The sequence below is a fragment of the Fringilla coelebs genome (assembly GCF_963513975.1).
Source record: "Fringilla coelebs genome assembly, chromosome: 16".
Taxonomy (NCBI): domain Eukaryota; kingdom Metazoa; phylum Chordata; class Aves; order Passeriformes; family Fringillidae; genus Fringilla; species Fringilla coelebs.
In genome coordinates this window covers 11342300-11356911 of record NC_140042.1, presented here as the reverse complement: position 1 = coordinate 11356911, position 14612 = coordinate 11342300, and the positions used below count along the sequence as shown (strand labels likewise).

The following is a 14612-nucleotide window of genomic DNA, read 5'->3' as shown; positions in this document are numbered from 1 at the left end:
CAGAATTTCTACTGCTCAGTCTATTCTGGATTTTGAGCCTTATTTAATTCTGATAACAAGCAGGATCTGACAAGCAAGGCCTTAGCCCAGGATTCAGAAACTCTGGTTCCATGTGACCTTGGACAAGTTTCCTGGCTCAGTTCTCCCTTCACAACACAGCATTAAAATGCTCCCTTCTATCTCCAAAGCCTGTCAGCTCTCAGGAGCTCCCTGCCACTATATTTTTAATAAAAGAATTGGTACTTTGGGACAGAGATTAGAGCAGAGCTTGGTCAGAGTGAATGTGCAATCTTCAACACAGGACACACTGATAAAATTGTTCTGGTGTTTAACAGAGGTAGGTGAATGATGGTGCCCCTTGTGCTGCTCAGAATGCACAAGGGACTTGCCCAGTGACAGAGGGTGCCTGGCACAGCTCCTGAGTCACAGTCCTGAGCTGCAGAGTGCTGAGGGCCTCCAGAAATACATCATCTAACAGAAGGGTAGTGGAGCTGCTATCACATTCAAGCCTCTGTTCAGCACAGCAGTCAAGGGGAAATTTCTTCAGTAACTCCAGTGGGCACTGAAGAGGAAAAACTGGATTGCTTGGCACCCAAAATGAAATTCGTGTGTCCTGCACGTTCAGTTTACTCGGCAGTTTCAGCACAAGATGAACGTTCTGGCACAAAGCACGTGCACAAACTTCATGAAAAAGAAGCATCATCAAAACTGCAAAGTAAAAACTGGAAAATACATCAGATAGATCTTCTGCATTGCAGAGCTGAAAAAGCTGAAGGAGAGAAGTGTGTAGGCTGATCATTGAGAGCCTGGGGCCGTCCCCAGCAGTTAGTCAGAACATCTGGAAAACAGCTGTATCTTTCTCTTGCAGTGCACTCACCACTGCACTGCTCTGGGGAGCTTCAGCATCACAGCCACTACCACCTGCTGGTTTGCAGGGTCCTGGAATGGTTTGGGGTGGAAAGGATGTGAAATATCATCTTGTTCCAACCACCAGCCCCTGCCCCAAGTCCCTCTCCAGCCCTCCTGGAGCCCCTTCAGGTGTTGGGAGGGGCTTCAAGGTCTCCCCAGAGCCTTTTCTTCTCCAGGCTGAACAGCCCCAGCTCTCCCAGTCCATCTGCAGAGCAGAGGGGCTGAGTCCTCTGAGAATCTTCATGGCCTCCTCTGCACTCACTCCAACAGGTCCACGTCCCTCTAAGAGAACCCAAAATCTGGCCTGCAAGGTCACTTTGCTGAGACAGCAGGAAAGAGAAAAGAAAGCAAGAGATCTGCCTTGTTCTAAGCAACCAATGGAGATGTCTGATGAGCTGCCAGCTGAGGTTATTCTGGAAATGCAAACACTGCAATGCACTCTCTTCTAAGGACACAAGGGTTTGCTAGTTGACAACACCTGGAATGTTTGACTGATTTACCAGAGTCTTTGTGGTTTACAGCCACCCGTGAGGAAAAAGGCTCACAGCAGCTGCCCAGACACTCAGCCTTGCACTCTTATTGCCCCTGGTGAGCAGATGGACCAGGCAATCCAGGCTGTCAGGCTCTGCAGGGCTCTGTGGCTGCACAGGCACCTGATGCTCACAGAGCCTGCTCACGCCGCCGTTTCAGACCCACCACCCTTGCTGCCAGGAGGAACACGGCCCCAGTCAGCACTTCTGCCACAAAGGAGATCCAGACCAGCGCCAGGGACCAGCCAAACCTGATGTCAATTTCCACCAGGAGATCCTTGCTCCTCAGGAGGCAAACAGCTTCTTGGAAGGCAGCAGCTGAATATGCAATGTAGACGCTGATCCCTGTCAGGGTAACGAGAGCTGAAAAGAGAAACATGTTCAGCCACTTAGCAGCCACTGAAGAAATTCAAAACAATCAGTTGGATATGTCTTAGGGCCTCTTTGCCACTCCTTCCTATTCCAGCCAGGCCAGACTTACAGATTATCCTTGCAATCTAGCTGTGGTTGGTTTCTTGGGCAATGAGGGTGAGAGGGAAGTAAAGGCAGGGTTATTTGTGTCCACTGAGAATTATGTGTTCTCACTGTCAGAGACTGAATCACAACATCTGGCAGCAAGCCTCCCTCAATGCACATGTATTTTACAGATACCTAATGCATGTGCAGCTCTGTTTTCAGAGCTGTACTGCAATGTGTCCTGATTCCTCACTGCTGAGCACCATGGACAGTTGCCTCCCTGTATGCAAGAAAGCCCACAGAGACCCAGATTCCTGTATTTCAGGTCACTGAATTGAGGCTGTTCCCTGACTAATCTCAGTTTTGAGTGTTTAATGTAAATTTGGTGCTCTTCACCATCACTTCCCACCAAGTGTTGTGCTGCCATGACTACCCATCCCTTCCAAATACCTGAGTCAAAGACATCTTTGGGACAGAATAAAAATAAATTAATAAAGGCACTCACACAAGGAGCCAGATGTTTTCAGAAAGAAAATACTGTTCAAAAGGTGGCAAATGTAGGGAATGGCACATCTGGAACAGGTACACACTGCATCCTGAGCCTGGCCTCCCTGTCAGTCAAAGGACAGGTACTGATGGAAATCACCCTTTACTGGATCAGCAGCAGAAAAGGTGCAGTAACAAGGCCCTGGACAAAAGGACTGCAGCCCAGGGAAAGGAAATACTGAATCACTTTCAGGACAAAATAGTGGATTTGATTCGAGAGAGAAAATTTTGGTATAGCTTTCTGTTAAATTACAGTAAGTCCTGATGAGCTGCCTTTTTGCCAGCAATATATGTTTGATTAGAGGCAAGCCAAGACAGAAGAGTGTTGGGTTATCCATCAATCCAAATTCATACTCAGATTCCTGATTTAAACCATCATCTGCTGCCTGTACCTTATTCTATTCCTTCTCAAGCAGGGGGGAGGAAATTGCTTCATACCTTTTGTCAGCAGAAATGGAAAAGACTGATTTGTTGACATTTTCAACAAGGTGCACTGAATTCTGTGCAAATTCCTTGCAAAAAAAAAAAAATTAAAAAAAAAAAAAAGGAGAGAAAGCTATGTTCCTGATATGTGGAGCACATCAGTTCTGAGGGTTTAAAAAAAAACACATTTCTGGAATGGCTGAGACAGAACTACCTAACTAACACTCGACTTTGTGAATTTGGGTGTCCTACAAAACTGTTCTGTGCATCCAGCCAGAGCAGGATGGGGGGCTGCTCCCAGCCCAAGGCCACCCCAGAGTCTGCTTCTGTTCTCCTGGGACACTGCATGCCCAGAACCTCCTCCTCAGGCACCCCTCTCCCGACACTGCCTCTGTTTTTCCTTTCCCTTTGCAGCCCCAAAGAGCTCAGAGAGGCCCCTGCTCCACTCCCCAGTGGGATAATCATGCTTGGCACTTCACAGCTTTTCATCTTTCCCTGACTCTCTGGAGCAGTTTTCCACCAGCCTTTTCAGTGAACACAGCTTTCTGCTGCTCTGAAATTAGAACCTGCTCTTCTTTTTAGGAGACAATCATAATGGGGGATGGTTGGTCTGTGTTAGAGCATTTCAGAATAAAAAGCTCAGTCAAGGCTTGAGACAGCAGCATTTGCTTCCAGCAATCTCTTAGCATTTTCTTCTTAAAAATAGGACTGCATGAGCAGTTGATGAGAGCCAATTCTGAGGATCCCCTTTTCTGTTGAGAAAAATTTCTGGTTTAAGTTACATTGTAAAACAGCGCTGAAAATCTGTTTGGAACAGAAGATGCAGATTTAAACACAGTTTTCCTATTTTGACAGAATGTTTTTAGGTTTTTTTAATTCATAAATTACTTTCTAAAACACTGTGGGTTTGGATACAGCAGCGAAGAAAAAAATAAAAAGAAGCGTAAAAGCATTTTACTAGCTTCAAATTGAAATGTCACACTCCAACTTAAATAACTTCTGGGGGTTTCCTTTTGTGACCCACAGTTTGGGGACACCACTCTAGATCAAAACTAGCAGTGAGGCTAAGCCAGGAATGCCTAAAAAGTCCCTTTTCAGGAACTCAATGCAAAAGCCTTTTTAAAAACATCAGTTTTCTTAGCAGCTGCAAAATCTGTGCAATCCTAAAATTTGGTAATTCCACAGTCACTTTTCCATCACCCCATTAGCCTGCCTGTAAAGGATTTGTGCACTCTGCTGAGAAGTTATTGAATCTTGAGTGTTAATGGGCACAGCACACACAGGCTGCTCAAAGGGTGACTCACTCCCCAAGGAGGGATATTTGCCTTTCCTCAGCAGCTCTATTCCAGAGCCAGGACCCCAGCAGGCACCAGGGGAATGAACACCAGCACTATTCTGAGAGCAAATTCTTGCTTTCATCCCCTAGAAAACAAAGTGATGACTCCCAGATACAAACTCTTGTTATCTAAAAGGGTTAGGCCAGGAGTTGGATTTAGTACCTCCAAAAAGGAAAAGCAGTCCAGTCACTAGGAGCATCAGGTAGGCCCTGGCAAGAATACTGATGAATCCAGTCATTCCTCCAAAAATCATCAGTATCAGGCTGAGGGGCATCAGGATGACAAATGTTCCATGCATGTCTGAAGAAAAATGAAGAATGTTAATATTGTAATATTTTATTGTGGTGTCAGTGGGTGTACCAATAATCACCAAGCGCAGAGCCCCTGATCAGGATCAAAGCCTCATTCTGTGCTGCACAAACAAGAAACTGGACAAGCCCTTGGGTTTCCAGTGGAAATCAGCAGGACAAACAGATGGCATGGAGGAAAAGGGGGCAGGCAGAACAAGCCCTCACAGGATCACAGCCTGTGTTTCCAACAGAGGCCACAGACACAGAGGATATGTCCACACAGAAATGTGTGAGCAATCAAACTGCTCTCAGCTCCTGAGCCAGCTGATATCAGGGGGTGCATCCCAGGTAGGCACTGGCAACCCTAATGAAAGCAGCCCTGTTCTGTGAAAAACACTGTTCTGCCTGGGAGTGAGATCCAGCCATGCTTTGGTTAAAGGTTTCTCTCCTGTCACGTGTCCTCTGCTGCACTGATGTAGCAAATTGCTGACCTTTTCCTTTGTTGCAGCTGACCATCAACTAGAGGAAAATTTTCCCATCCAGCTCTGATTCTGTCTGTCAGTTTTCTACAGCAGCTTCACTAAGTGCATTAACCTATCCTGCTTGCTTCCTCCCGTGCTAAATGTTTTACATTAGTCTTTCTTGATCCCTATAATATTTTAGTAGCTGTGTAAACAGAGGGTTGCTATGTATTTTTTCATATCACCCTGGTTTTTTCCATCATAAACCATTATTGTGTCATTGTTCCCTCTGATGTAATCTATCCACAACATTCAACCCAACCTTATTTTAGAATAATAACCAAAAAATCAGTAATTCCAGTATCAATTTGTTTCATCCCAGAGTAAAGTGCAGAGTAACTGAGAAAAGAAAATATAAAATCCATATTCTGAAGAGGTCTAGGCATCATTGCCTCCTTTAATTTCACAGAGGAACAATACACCATTAGCTTAGGAAAAGGAATCACTTAAGAGCTCACAGTTGGTGTGTGATCAAATGATCAATTTTTTCAAGTCACTGTAACTGCCCATGGAATTGGAGCTGCTGCATCTGCCCCTGGCTGAGGATCTAGCTCATCCTCAACAGCAGCATTGCAAAGATCAGACACAATTGTGTGCATGTCTCTGTTCAGTTCCAGAAGCCTGGAAGGTTAGGAAGGGTCTGCATGGCATCAAGGCAGACACTGTTGCTGTTTGTACTTGAATAGAATGTGGTTTCCAGACATTATTTTGTGTAGCACAGAACATGCTAACAGAAAAAAAAAAAAAAAAAAAGGAATGTGGCAAACAACAAAGTTTTGGGAAGTGACAATTTTTGGGGTTTTTTTTCTGCTTCTTGTATTATGTTTTCATATTCAGTCCCACATGTGCTGACATCAGGACCAGCTGATGCTCAGAAATCATGAATTCAACATTCTGCAGTGAAGAGAGCATTTTCCCTCTGACTCTCAAGCTGAGGACACTCCCTGGGCCTTCCTCCAGCAAAACTGGCCAACAAACACAGCCCTAAAGCAATTCTCAGTGCTAACAGCCAGCTCAACCTTCAGCTCACTGGGAACAAAGCAGCATGTCAGAACTGCCTGCAGGTCTTAGCTGAACTCCAAGGTGAGGAACAGCCATGGCACTTAGTTCAGGAGTTTCATGTGGTTACAGGTGGTTGGGGATGGGATGAGACAGAGTGACAGAGCAGAGATTGGGCACCCAAATCAGTTCTCATATTCCAGATAGGCAGCAGCAGCAGGAGTGTGGTCTCCAGCCACATTTGAGCTTGCTGAGGGTTATTTGGTGTCATTTTAATTATTCCCCACCCTTCTGACATCCATGTGTCATCTTAGCTTTGGTCTTGCAGTAAAAGGTGGAAAAGCACTTGGAGGATGCAATTAACACTTGAGAAGTTTGAAAGTTTGAATGTAAGAGTGGTGCAGCCCTGTCCTCAGAGCTGGCCTTGCTGAGAGAGGGCAAACATAGCCAAGTTCACGGCTGGCTCTCTGCCCTCTGATCTCCCTCACCAGCCCAAGTCACTGCTAACTAATTCCACCTCAGGACAGCAGCTCTGACTTGCCATTCTTTGGTTTTTCTTGTCATGGTGTGATTTCAGCCACTGCACACTGAGCCAGGACACATGTGGGTGAGCAAAGCACACTCTGAATGGAACTTTGTGAAGGAAAGGAAAGGAAAACCATACCAGAGCATCCTTGGGATTTCCTAGATTACATTAATCATCTGTGACAGTTGCAATAACTCTGATTTTTTGTGCCCTCTTCAGTGAAAATATAGGGTTTAGGGATAGCTCAGCTGAAACCACAAACCACACTGTGACAGAGCCTTACTTCTCCTACCCACAGCTGGGATCACATTTCTCATTAATCACTGTCAGCTTTTTAGAAATCAAATATTTAGTGAATTCTATTTGGTCAAATAGTACTTTTATAATCTCCAGTGTTCTAGTTCAATATCTAATACCCATTTGTACTATGAAATCTGAAACTGCCTGGGAAACTTATTCTAAAATGCTGCCATGGAAACCACTCAGGAATCTGAATTCATGCCATCTGGCATATGATATTATGCCATTATATTCCTTGATTAGAGGAACAGAATTAGTTTATAGAAGAAAATTACTTAAAATATCTTTACTGTGTTTCTGTCTTCAATAATCATCTGTGAAAGAAGTTAAAACATTCATTTTGCAGTCATTTTAGTTGGTTTTTCGGTTTCTGTTGAAATACACATTTATGCATTATGTATTAAACATATAACTGTCTTCATACTGATGAAATTGCTCTAGTATTGGAAAAAAAACACCCTAAGCACAAGAAGAGGCATGTGCACTTTCTTGTAAAACAGAATTTAGTTTCCTACATCTATTTCTCAACACCTGAGTCCCCTGTTAGTCTAACATGAAAGATCCAATGGTTTAATCTTGGAAATACCAAAACAAACTCATAAACTTTTAAAGAACACTTGCTTTTTTTTGAAGCAAAAAAGAATCAAATTGCTTAATCGTGGTTACTGAAGTTTTACATTAGCTGGCCAAGGCTCTTTTAGCAGAGCTCTGGCCAAATGTCTGTAGGAATGACATCTGCAGTGTGTGTCCAGAACTGAGAATTTGGCAGGCAGCTCCAAATTACCACCCAACACAGTTGTTGAGGAGTTGTTTGTGAGAGAAATCTGTGGAATGAACTAGAAGCACTGAGAGGGTCAGAAGTGACCAAGTGCAAGCCCAGCAGTTTTGTTAATCATCTCCTGTTAACATCCTGCAGCTTAATTGCTTCAGACTAACTTTGGATTTGTTTGCACAGCTCAACAGCAAATAGTGCCTAGAAATCTGCAATATCACCTCGTCAGAAATACTCCAAATGGCAGGGGCTCAGAAGAGCTTAATTAAGGGTCTGTTTGTCTTGCCCAGCAGTAACTAAAGAGCCAGTTAGAAAGACAAAAGCCTCCAGCTGAAACAGGCTCCTGGCAGTTGTTAAAAACAACGGGGCTGCTCCAGAAGGACTTGGCAAAGCCAGGAAGAAAAAGTGCACAGAGAAAGTCTGACCTGCTTGCTGGGACAAAAAGCAAGGAAACAACTTAGGGAACCAATGAACAACTGAAAGAAATTGTCTGTGGCTAAATGTGAGTGTTCTGGGCTTGGGCCACAGGGGCAGGAAGGCTGGATTCCCTCCTGTTGTACAGAGAAAAGGTGGCAGAGGAGGATTGCTCACAGAGGAAGGGGTCTCCAGGATCATTAGCCAGGCTCTGGTCTGTGTGTTACATGTTTTGGCTTCCTGCTTTTCTCAAAAAATCTCTGAGATGAATGGGAAGACCAGTTGCAGACAGCAGAAATAAAATGCTGCTCGAGCTGGAGCAGGAGGCACTGACAAAAACTGCAGTAGCAGGAATGGGTGGAATGATGGATGTGAGCAATGCACCGTGGCTCACATCCTGCTGCTGGGCTACCAATGAATCTGAAAACGAGAATATTCATCAGAACTTGTCACCTGCTAGGCCTCAGCTGCAGTGGTGCTGAGGTTATCTCAGATTCCTGTCCTTGTTTACTGTTATATCTACAGTAAGTACTGAAGCAGATGTCCACTGGCCCCTCTCTGCAGGAACAGTGCACTGTTGCTCAGAAACAGGTACACACCTACCAGACCAATCAAGCCAGAATTTCTGAGTGCATCATCTGGGTCTCATTTCACTTGGCCTCTGAAATGGCTCTTGCTCCAGCCCCAGCTGTTTCCCTCTGGTAGCTTAAAACCAAAAGAAAAGTTGCAAAGTACTGCAAATCCCTCAGGAAAAAAGTCACAGTGGCCAACGAAAAGAGCATTCTTTCCAACATCATAAACTGCAGCTCAGTGAATATAGAGCAGGGTAAAGTGTGAAAGCAGCTGGTGCATGACTTTACAGGGTGCACATGCTGTGAGGAAATCCAGACAAGTTTATCTGTACTATTAAACCCATTTTGTTGAGGAAGAAACCAAGGCAGCTGTTACATTTAAACAACTGAGGTATCAGGGCTGCCCCTGCTGTAAAGATCATTTCCCTGCAGGAAGCACTGACCTGAGTGCAGCCTCATGGTTGCAGTTACATTCATGTCTAAAACAGAAAAATAAAAATACTCTGGAGAGAATACTTTAAAGAGTTGTGCATGGGCAGCTGCATGCTCCTGTCTTGATTTTAGAACAGAAAAACAATATGAGTGGAAACCACATCCATTAAACACTAATTTCTGGATGGGTCAGGAATAGAGGAGAGCACTAAAAATGGACCTGTAAAAGGAAATCAATCACTGGCCATGTTGTTCAAATCTCTGACAAAAAGTCAGGATTGCCAGAGGCTTAATCTTACCTTGTAGGCACCGAATGCAGATGGTTTGTGTGTCCCACAGACAGTAAGAAAGAGCAGCTGTTCCTCTCACATTATTTTTTATAACTCCAGCCCCAGCTCTGCAGTGCTGGTGGGACCCTGCAGCAGCTCAAGTGCAAAGCTGGGATTCAAGAGAAATTGTCTGGTTTTGAATAGAAATAGTTACAACATTTTTCATTTTGCAAGGATTACACTAGTGCTGCCTTCAGCTAAATCTGTACTGGCATTTATTTATTATTAACAACATGGGCTTTGGTAAATGGAAAATATTTATGTGACAAAAATGTCTAAGAGCAACTTTTCATCAGTGTTACAAGTTGAGGTTTCTTGTTTGGGTTTTTCTTTTAAGAAATTCTTTTAGAAAGCTCAAATTCTGGGGAAAAAGGTTTCAGCTGATGAAACACTGCCATTCCTTCTACCCTGTGTGTGATCCTCAACATCTACATCTGATTTTGCAGGTTACATTTCTGCTACTGGAAAATGGTGAAGCTGCTCAGAACTCGATGCAGCTGCCTTTGAAGTCAGTGACATCCTTATTTTGTCATTTAGAGAGAGATGGATTCAGCTCACCATGAAAAATGTTGCTCTTGCTGCTTGTCTGCCATAGCTGGCACAGGAGAACGCATGGCAAGGCAAAATAACAGAGGTGTCTTTGCTGACAAATTTAAATTCTAAGGGGAATTTTCAGAGGGCTATCTTTAATCCTAGTAGTCACCAAGAGACTCTAATAACTGTCTAAATTAGAAAAAGTGATAGTTGCATTTTATTCCTTTTTGGGCCAGAGGAAAATGCACGTCTCCAGTGAAAAAGAATTTTATTAATGCAGAACTTTCAGAAAAGTCAGTAGTAGGCAGTTGAGTGGTATTTTTCTTTAGACAGTGGCTGATGTTTTAAACAAATAACCAGGCCATGGTGTAATCTATAACAGGGAAATATTTTATCCATTGTGGGTTTGAGGGGAGGGAGGGTATGCACTGCATGTTCAGCTGGGGGGAGTGGTAAGAGCGGAAAGGGAAGGCTAATGAAGAGGAGAGAGTGTGTTTGTGTCCAATCCATTAGAGGAGCAGCTCAAGAGCACTCCTGTGATGTGAAAATACACCACAGTCCCAGGCTCAGCAAGCCCTGGGTTGATTGCCTGGGAAATATTGCTGCTAGCACAGGGTTTTAACTCGGGCACCCAATTATTTTAATTTGCCAGGAGCTCAGTTTGAAGTACACAATAAGGCTCAAAGGAATCTGCTGGGATGAATAGGGGAGCTATTGGGAATGTGGAGGAAGGGACCATGGAGGTTTTTCATTTTCTAATGAAGGGTTTGTCAGCCCTTCTGTTCCCACTTGGGCCCAGCCCTCTGCACTCACATACAGACTTTCTCCAACCTCTCTGGCACTTGGGTCTAGTTCAGACATGCCAGGAAGTGCACTCAGACTCTGGAGAGTGAGGGATGTGACCAAGGTGTGACTTAAGTGCCTACTTTAGGAGACAGTCCTTTAAAGTCTTTTTAGAAATAATCAGAAAGAAACAGGTTTGATGTTGCCAGAGCTCATGAAATTCAATGCCAATGAAACAGTGAGAAATATGAGCGTACAGCTGGATGGAATGAGATTAATCCCACGTGGCTGTGCCTCACAGACACCTTCACAGGCACACAGAGAGAAAAATGTCATTTTTGTGAAGTAACCAACTCGAGCTGTGCAATTGGCTTGTTTGCCACATATAGCAGCAGATGAAGGAACAGCTGTAACTACACTGCATTCCACGATCACAGAATTTCCCTCCAAAATTCTGGTTAAAATGTGTTGTAGATGAAGATGGTTTGCCATGATCTGCCTAAATACGAATCAGTGGCCACAGTCAGAAATATTTAAGAGAGAAGAGTAAAGCTGATGTAGAAGGTACTATCTCAGGCCCTGAAGAATCTAGATGTCACTCAGAAATATCTATATTCCCTAGAAGGAAGAAGTACTGACATGGTACTTTCTATGTTCAGCTGCTACTGCTGAGGATCTGTAGCCTCACCACACTAAAACTGCATTGAAGCTGAACACAAAAAAATCAAAAAGTTGACTCAGTAGGGCATTCCAATCAAACCTAGCAGGTTCTTTCAATTGAAGTATCTTTGATTTCTTCTCTCATCACTTTTAGGCAGACTATGCCTGTTTATAATAAAATATGCAAGTGTCTTTGCAGTCCTGAAGTGTTTTTCCAGGAACATAAAAATAGTACTTGATGTGAAAGTGAGAGAGGAAAAACTCTCCAAGGCCCCAAAGAGTCTGTAAACATCATTATTAATACAATTTTTATTCATATCCACTATTTTCTTACACTTCATGACTCACAAAGAGCCATCCTTTGTTTCCAAGCCAACATCATTTGTATAACCAAAAGAGCACTGCTTTTTGGGGTTGTTTTGTTATTTAACTGAAGAGCTGCAATCTCCCACCTGTGAAAAATAACCTTTTTGCAAATATGCACACAGCTTTTGAAAATGTTTCATCCTGAAATGTTGGACCAACATAACAGTGGAGGTGCTGACACTTAAAACATGGTCAGGGAGGCTCAGTTAATGTTGACCCCTCAAAGGGATCCAGGAGACAATCAGCTCTAGGAAACTAAAGATCCTTTAAGCCTCTCTGGAGCCCAGGGAGTGGCTGGTTTTGAGGGAAAGAGTTCCATTTTAAGAAACAGGACAAATGCATGTATTCTGCAGAGTCAGGGAGAAGAAGTGAGTAAATAAAAAAATTGTAAAAAGCAAGCCCATACAGAAGGGTGTGTGAGAAAAGGATTGTGCCAAATATATGATGCAAAGATGGTAAATCATCTTCTAGGAGATGCCTGTAATTATTTGAAAATGTTCAGTTTGGATTTTTTGAAAACATCCTGGCATTGACAAATGAATCTAAAGAAAAAGAAGAAAATATATTAGAAGCCGAATGTTTTTGAACATGATGTTCTTCAAAGACTTTGAACACTGCTTTTGGTCATTGATTTATTTTCTTAAATTCTCCCATACTTAAGTCTTTTATGAGTGCCAGGGGGTCCCCTTGAAAGGCTAGAAAAGTGGCTGTGTTAAAGATTAGTTTAAATGTGTTCTTAAGCATTTTCAGTGATCAGACTCCTTTGAGGTGATTGCGAACACTTTTGCCTTTTATTTTTAGCAATTGTGTACCTTCCTGTGCCATTCCAGTCAGAGGTTTAGCTCCTGTGGAAGAAATCAGCTGAACTTGTCACCAAATTGATGGTTATTTCAACAGTAAACACACTTAAAGACCACAGACAGTGACAGATATTGTACAGAAGCAGAGTCTAACACTTTCTCAGTGAATTCCCCCTCTGAATCAGAAATGAGTCCTTGTAAGTGGCCAGGAAGGGAGGGAAGGATGGATGGAAATATAAAGTAATATAAAAGCTACTCACACAAAAGCTGTCTGTGTGAATCGGTGATGTTTGCATTCTCGTGCCAGAAGGGGTTTATCAAAGGGTAGCATTCACTCCTCACTAGTAGAAAAAGGGGGGAAATTACGCTATTATATCAGTTTGCTAGATATATATTTGGGTTTTTTGCATGTACATGTAATCATTATAATACTACTGCTTCTGAAACAGCCACTCCTAGGTAGGGAAGGAAATGAGAGGATTTTTAGCATGCAGCATCAGCTGCTCCCATGGGGCCTGACCACTGGAGTCAACAGGGAAACATCTGCTCATTGCAACAGGGCTCAGTGCACAGCAAAGAGAGAATTCCTGCAACCTGCTCCTTCTCCCTGCTCCTCTGGAAACATCCTTTCTTGCCTATGGCAAACATTACTTACTCCTGGCTTCTAAGAGTGGAATCAAAGCCAAAAGTTAAATGCCTAGCATATAAATTAACTACATGGGGAAAATCCTCTATATTGATCTATAGGAGTATAATAATCCTATATGATGATACACAATAATACTTATATTTAAATTAATTGTATTGTTTATGTAAATAAACTATACCAGGTTTATATTTTTATTTGTTGCATTTTTATTTATAATTTCAATGGCTTTAACCCAGAACTTTTGCCCCTTTATTTCCTGAGCAAAATGAAAAGACATCCCCTTCCTTCTAAATGGTTAACGTTTATTAGATTATCTTGAATTAAAAGTTAATGTAAAATCAGGTTACAGTAGCAGAAAATTCGCTCTCCCCATGTCTCCTTGGGCAGGTGACACGGGAGGCACTGACAAGGCACTGCCCACGGGTCCGGGGCACGGCTGGGGAGCGCCCGTCCCTTCAACCAGGCAGAGCCGGAGCTCCGCGGGCAGCGGGCACTCCCCCGAGCCGGAGCCTGGAGCCGGACGGACACCGCATCCCCATCCCGCATCCCCATCCCGCATCCCCATCCCGCATTCCCATCCCGCATCCCCATCCCGCATCCCCATCCCCGCATTCCCATCCCCGCATCCCCACCCGCATCCCCACAGCCGGACCCCCGCAGATGGACCCCGAACCGAGACCCCTGCAGCTGCCTCCCCGCAGCCTGACCCGCAGCCGGAGTCCCGCATCCCCGCAGGCGCTGCCCCGGGCCCGCCGCCCGCGCACTCACCGCGGCAGGTCCGCCAGAGCCCCGAGTGCGAGCTGAGCGCGTCCGTGCCGTTCTGGGACGCCTCCAGCTTGGAGGCATCGATGATGTACCAGAAGTCGGTGGCGATGGCCACCACGAGGAAGATGAAGCTCGAAAGTCCCACCAGGGCCACGAAGAGGGAGAGCGCGCCCAAGTTAACCCTCATGGTGCCGCCGCCGCCGCGCCCCGCCCGGCCCCGCGGCCGCGCAGGTAGCGCGCCCCGAGCCCCGCCCCGGCTGCTCCGCGCCCCGCGGGCGGACCGGGCACCCCGCGGGCGGACCGGACACCCCGCGGGCGGACCGGGCACCCCGCGGGTGGACCGGGCACCCCGCGGCCGCCGCCGGGCCGTCCCGGCCCCACAGAGACCCCGCCGCCAGCCCCGGTGCCGGGCGAGCTCCCGCAGGCGTGTGCGGAGCGAGCGATCGGGCGCGCCAGCGCTGCTCACGGAAAGGGACGGGGCGTCAAAAACACGGGCATGGGCATCCCCATCGCTCCGGCAGCCTCGGGATGGGCTCGCCTCGGAGGGGAGAAAGCTCCTGCATTCCAAACAGCACGGTCTGTGAGGGGAGGAGGAAGCAGAGCCGAGGTTTGGGGAGCAGAGGCACAGTTTGTGCTCCGGCAGCCTTTGTGGTATGTTTACAAGAGATTCCCTCTTGTTCTGTGCCTTCCAGCTGCCGA

General features: G+C 45.1%; 1 protein-coding gene across 1 annotated transcript; it reads right to left on the bottom strand.

Annotated features, from left to right (window-relative positions):
• Positions 1–1569: 1569 nt before the first annotated feature.
• TMEM114 (transmembrane protein 114) lies at positions 1570–14100 on the bottom strand (the record flags this gene model as incomplete). The annotated part of the gene is made up of 5 exons (XM_084216406.1): positions 1570–1802; positions 2880–2954; positions 4364–4501; positions 12760–12840; positions 13917–14100. 5 exons carry the CDS (start codon positions 14098–14100, stop codon positions 1570–1572), a joined length of 711 nt encoding a protein of 236 aa, XP_084072532.1.
• Between the last annotated feature and the right edge of the window lie 512 nt (positions 14101–14612).